Source organism: Vigna unguiculata, chromosome 10 (assembly GCF_037176805.1).
Source record: "Vigna unguiculata cultivar grain cowpea cultivar isolate G323 ecotype 2 chromosome 10, ASM3717680v1, whole genome shotgun sequence".
Classification (NCBI taxonomy): Eukaryota; Viridiplantae; Streptophyta; class Magnoliopsida; order Fabales; family Fabaceae; genus Vigna; species Vigna unguiculata.
The window spans coordinates 9,214,118-9,220,630 of NC_140801.1; the positions used below are offsets into that span (position 1 = coordinate 9,214,118).

The window sequence follows — 6,513 nt, forward strand, 5'->3', positions numbered from 1 at the left end:
AGCTGAGAAGTTGCCACGAGAAAGGATAAAAAAAGAACCAAAACATGGCCTCCACGCATCCACTGGATGAGCCTGAAACCAGTTTCCATTCTCACCATCAGTCTGCAACAACTCTCACCATCACTCTACACCAGCGTTAAAAAAACTATATAAAAAACAAACTAAAAGTAAAGTCGTCGTGCAGAACGACAACTTCACCTTTTTATGCGAATAGAAATCGATATCTCATAGCACGGTTTTGCTTTTTTTTAAAAAAAAAAAGGAAATCGGTAGGGTAGAGGACGACTTCATCTGAGATGTCGTCCGTCTGACAACTTAACTTAATTTTATAAAAAAAATTTCAACGGACCTATTTTTACAAATTTCAATTTAAATGAACCCCTGGTGATGAACAGATAAATATGTTTGTAACAAGTTTAGCTAACTTTTACTGCGATATTTTTGTCTAAGTGTGATAATAAATCCTTAAAATTCTTGGGATCATAGTTATCAACGGTACCAATGAATAAGTGGCCAAATTCAGGTCCGACATTAACATTATCTCGCATCATTGCTTTCCAACTGTTTAATAGGGCTCCTGGTATTGCACCATTGAAATTATTAGAGGCTACATCAACAATATGGAGCATTTCCCAATCACCACTGGTTCTTGAGCATCCAATTGACCCGTGAAGTTTGTTTAACCGTAAATCCAAGATTCGTAAGGTAGAAATATTACTTAAGAAACAAGGAAAATTGTCTGTTAATATATTTCTTCGAAGGTTTAGGACTTGTAGTTTCTGGCAATAAGCTAAAGATCTTGGGATGGAACCCTCCAAGAGATTGTCATTTAGGTCCAATAGCTGTATCGTACATGTAGTTGGCAGAGTATCAGGAATAAATCCATGAAGTTTGTTTCCACCAAAGTTTAACACCCGAAAAGTCAACACAGCAAAAAACTTGGGAATCGTTCCAACGAAGTTATTGCGAGAAAGATCCAACAGAAGAAGACTTGAAGCATTGAGAAAGGATTCAGGGATTTGTCCCTGAAAACTGTTGTTTGAAAGAGACAACACTCTTACGAAAGGGAGACGATTTCCAATGTCCGCTGGAATGACCGAGTTAAATCTATTGTTTGAGTAGTCCAAATGAATTACAAACGTTGGAAGGAAAGGAAATGGCCCTTGTAGTTGGTTGGAACTAAGATCAAGAAGCAGCAGGTTTGAACTAAAATTCCATACACTTCCTTCGAATTTCGTTAGGAAATTTTTGGACAGGTTCAAGTGAACAACATATTCAAGTTGCCAAATCCAGTAAGGTATTGTTCCTTGAATCTCGTTGTCAGCAAGGTCAAGATATAGTAATGCTGATTGACTTTTTACAAAACTAGGGATTCCTCTCAACTTGCAAGATGCCAACATTATATTTCTTAGAGCAGGAAAGGGTGACGGATCACGATCATATCTAGAGTATATATCAACTGACAAATTGTTATGCAATAGGCATAAAGTAATTAGATTACTCAACTTTCCTGTGAAGCTTGTCTGGCTAAGATTCAAGTCGCGAAGAGAACCACGTGGTTGGAAGTTTGGCAAAGAACCCATAAGGTCTTGATTGTCTGAGATGTCAAGGACCTCTAATGATGGAATGAGGAAGATATCTTTCGGAAAAGAACCATTCAAGCCACAACTTCTGAGTTGTAGAATGATTAGATTGGACAAATTTGTTAAAGAATCTGGCACGGAGCTAGACATGTTGTTGTAGCTTAATTTTAGAACAGTGAGAGACATAAGCTTAGCCAGGGAAGCATGAATAGGTCCAGAGATATTGCATGATGACATGCTTAGAACACGTAAGTTGTGCAATGAAGATAAAGCCTGAAACCATTCTTGTCCTTTGGCAGATATTGCTATACCATCTAGATATAACTCTGATTTCTGTAAGATTTTGCGAAAACATTGCTATATTTGGCTTGCCGAGTTTCAAGTTATGAGGTGAAGAAATTGAAGACAAGTCAAGAGTAACTAACCTTCTGAGATGAAAAATCTCAGGCGGAATCTGCCCCTCGAAGCCAGCATTTGAAAAATTCAAATACCTCAAATTATTCAATTTGCATAGTTAATAGGGAATCACTGAATTGAAGTTGTTGAAAGCCAAATTCAAGCTTTGAAGATATTGAAGGCCAAAAAGAACGGATGAATTAAGAAGTCCACCTGAGATAGACTCTCCACTGAGATCAAGGGATATAACACGACCTTCTTTGCATGTTACCTCATGCCAATGACAACAATCTTCGCTTTGATTCCAAAGAGTGAGTTTTTTGGATATTGTAGGGTTGAATATTAGGTTATTTTTGAAATGGAGTAACGTGGAACACTCGTCGCCAAGCAAATAGGCATTGGCTGGAAAGACGTTGGCATTGTGGTTTATGGAGAGAAATGGTATAAGATAAAAGCACAGTGGTGTGTGTCCTCTCATAGTGTAATTTTAGAAGTGTGTGCTGAGAGATATTTCTCATTTGAAAAATCTATCTCTCTTTTATAGACTACAAAAAGATGTAGCATTCATAGTCTCCCGCGTGTCTATCACGCAATTAAGTCACTTTGGAAGTAAAAGTCATTTCTACCGACTTATAATATTGTAATACTAATTTTTGAAAGCCACGTAATTTTATATTAATAATTTAATTAGTTATATGATCGAAAATATATTGAAAACTGATATCGAGTATATTCTGCAAAAATCATCACAACTAGTTCTTCTCAGGTGTTCTTACCTTAAAGTTGAGATGTCGTAGTCTCCTTACAACATGAAAGGGAGAGTATTTGCTAAGACACTCCAACTTTCAAGTTAGTCAAATGTATCAAATGGTAATAAGTGATGTAACAATGTAACTTAATTAATTTATCCTGTGTAATATGCTATTTATATATTGTGTTTATGGACTTTTTACCTGGATGGGCTTGGTCCACGTAGATAACCATTTTGATTAACTTTTCCTAATACTTTGCTAGTATGCTTTAGTCCTTACTTTAACTTAATCACAACTTACCATTGTTATTTTGTTCCGACATAATGTCATTTTGACCAAGTATATATAGGTCGAGAACATATCGGACTTAGGTGGCCGAGATGTTCTTGAGTACGTATAGTACACTAGCCCCCAGGCTTGTACATGCTATGTATTCGACTTTTCAAGCTGCCACTATGATATCAATTTCGGTTTGGTATATATGTGCAATGAAAATTCGTATTTCTTTTGTAATCTCACCCTATAGGTACCGTAGACTTTAAATATTGAGAAATGCAGCGACAAAAAGGCTTGATTGATGGGTGTCAAGTCTTGTAGAGATTGATGTGACATTATGAAGTCCAACAGTTATGACACCTGGTCGTTAGATCTAAAAAGATTTTACTGTTGAGATCAGAAAGATGGAAGTCAAAGAGGCACCATGAATTTGCTATAAATAGGAGATGCATTTGTCTCATTTGAGTACCTTGCTCCCTATATCTTCCTTCTATTGCAGATATCTCCCAAAGATTTCCAATGCCTAGTGCCAATAAGTATTAGGTATGTCTTGTAGTGATTCAAACATCATTAGTGCATTTTTGACTTTTGAAATCACCTTATAAAGTAAAGGAAGCATATAAAAAGATGGTGGCATTTTTGGATCTTTTGCAAACATTTACGCTTCGGTTGTTGAGGAACCGCAACCTATACAATCGTTATGCTTTGGTTACTAAAGAACAAAAGCCTAAATGTTTACAAAAATCCAAAAATTACCACTGAACGTATGGTCTTTCAAAAATTTTGCATACTTTTAGGGTTCAATTGTTGGGGAACCACAACCTATATAGCCTTTATGCTTTGGCTACTTAAAAATCGAAGTCTAAAAGTTCTCTAAAATTTCAAAATTGCCACTGAGCACAAGTCTTTTGAAATTTTGGCGTACTTTTAGGCTTCAGTTGTTAGGGAACCACAACCTATACAACCTTTATGCTTTAGGTACTTACATACCAAAGGCCAAAATGTCACTAAAATTTCAAAATTGCCACCGAGCACATAGTTTAAGGCTTCGATTATTAGTTTCGCGAAAGCCTGCACTACGAAGTTCATCTTTGTAGTTTCGCGAAAGCTTCTATGTAAACTTCGTAGCCATCTTCTTTTTCTTTTCCTCAATTTCCATTCTTTGTCTCCATTCTTCTCCTCCATTTTCATTCTTATCCTAAAGAATGCGAACGTCGTCATCTCCTTCATCTCCATTTTTCATTTTTTGTTCTTCCATTCAAGGGTCTTCATTCGTTTTTCATCATTGTTTAGTACAAAACATTTGCAACCAAATATTTAGAAATGTGAGATATTTAGTTTTCTTCCTTTAAAGAGTTCATAGAGTGTTAATTTCAAAATAGGTTTTACCAAAACTGTATTTAGTACATATCATGCAACAGTTACTGCATCAGCCCAAAAATACTTTGGTAAGTCATTCTCATTTAACATTATTCTTGCTAACTCTTCCAAAGATATGCTTTTCCTCTCTACAACACCATTTTGTTGTGGTATTTTAGAAGCTGAAAAATTGTGTGAAATACCATTTTCTTCACAAAAAGTTTCAAAAGCTTCATTTTGAAATTCACCCCATGATCACTTCTAATAAATTTGATTTTTAAACGTTTTTCATTTTGTATAATATTGACAAATTTCTTAAAGACCTTGAATGTATCATTTTTAGCTGAGATAAAGAATGTCCAAGTAAACCTTGAAAAGTCACCAACCAAAACTAAAGCATAGTAATTTCAAACAATGCTCCTATTTTTAGATGGTTTAAACAAATCAATATATATATAAACTTAAGTTGTTGGCAACTCCACTTTTTTCTTCCAATTTTTATTTGAGTTTAAACACTAGGCAGTCTGATGTGGCCATTTTTAATACATTTGTAGCATGCTAGTGTGGTAGGTTGGTCTTTTTTCTTGGAGAATCTTCTATTGCCTTCAGATTTCGCATTAGCTTTATATTCGTATTTTGAAAATTTTGAAAACCTTGTTACCATTAAATTTAGTGTCTTGCTATCAGAGTTTCCATTATCTTGATCTCCTATGATTTCATCTTTGTTTGTATTTGCTTTGTTGGAAAATTTTGCATCAACTTTTAATGCAATACCACCAATGCAGTGAGGGCTTTTAGAATCGAGGCATATTGGGGCGAGGCCAAAAGGCACCCCCTTTTGGCCTCGGTTATCACCCGAGGCCATAAAGTCCTTTTTAGCCTCGCTTGCAGAGAGACCGAAGCCGTAGAGGCTCTTTTCTGCCTCGGGTCTGGGAAAACTGAAGCCATAGGTGTTCAATATTTTTTTTTAAATAAAAAATTTCGCATGGCCTTTCGCCTCGGTTATGGTATGAACCGAAGCCATATACCCACTTTTTGCTTCGGTCTTGGTAAGAACTAAGGCTTATTCTGCTGTTTTTTTTTAAATAATTTTTTTGTTTTATTGTGATTCCTACATTTAAACTTGCATATTTTTCACAGAATAGCACAAACTAGAACAAAATATTTTCTCAAACATCCACAATCCAAAAACATTTAAAAGATAGTTGGAATATTCACAATCCAAATACATATGTCCTAATCAATACTATTGTACATTTGAATTATGAATTTTGCACATGTTATCCTACCAACGTTTATGGACTTTGCGAGAATTGGCACAGGACGCTTGAATGTTTGCGAAATAAGACATTAACATTAACTTAAGTTAGTATATAGAAAGAGAACTTTAGTATACCAAACTTTAGTATATTGCAAAGTAATTTTTTTAATTCAAATATATATTATCGTTTCCCAATTAGTTGTAATATGAGCATGCACAATGGTTGTCATCCATTACATTATATAGTAACTGCACTCATATGAACTAGTTTGTCTATTACACTACATTATATCAAAAACATTAAAATTAATTAAGGTAGAATATCAAATCAAACAATTATAAATATATGGATAGAAATATCAAACTAGGAGGGAGCACCATGCAAGACATTTTGTCTTAGTCATTGATCTCCCTAACAACATGTTATGTCCAATAATTGAACTATGATAAAGGGAATAATTTAGGATACTTTTATATAACATGTCATATTCATAAGATTGAGATTGAGGTTTCTTACCAATCTATCACTTGTCTAAGATGGTTAGGGGGAGGGCGATGCAAAGAGCAAAACCACACAACAAGGTTCTCCCTTAGGGAAACCATAAGTAATTGCCAATGATGTCTGAGAAGAAAATAAATTAATTGTTATGCATTAAAATGACAAATTATATTAATAAGTTAACAAAAATGACTTACCCAACAAGATAAGTGATGAGTGCGTATTTTTGCCCTCATTCAGTGTTTAATTCTGGGTATTTAATTGAATTTATGTGCTTAAAGAGTGATTTAATTGATAATTCTAATAATTAGGCCATTTGAGCTTGTGTGATAAAAATGTCTTAAAAAGTGATTTTTAGCTGCATAAATTATTTTTGGATATTTTAAC

The 6,513-nt window shown here is 34.6% G+C and overlaps 1 protein-coding gene across 1 annotated transcript; it reads right to left on the reverse strand.

Moving 5' to 3' along the window:
* Positions 1–352: 352 nt before the first annotated feature.
* LOC146882097 (receptor-like protein 54) lies at positions 353–2,002 on the reverse strand. The gene has a single exon (XM_085667916.1). The coding sequence runs from the start codon at positions 1,818–1,820 to the stop codon at positions 417–419; it is 1,404 nt and encodes a 467-aa protein (XP_085524042.1). The 5' UTR covers positions 1,821–2,002; the 3' UTR covers positions 353–416.
* Between the last annotated feature and the right edge of the window lie 4,511 nt (positions 2,003–6,513).

What these genes read in the sequence shown, in the direction of transcription:
- LOC146882097 (XM_085667916.1), bottom strand. Translation starts at nt 1,820, where the DNA reads ATGTCATCATGCAATATCTCTGGACCTATTCATGCTTCCCTGGCTAAG.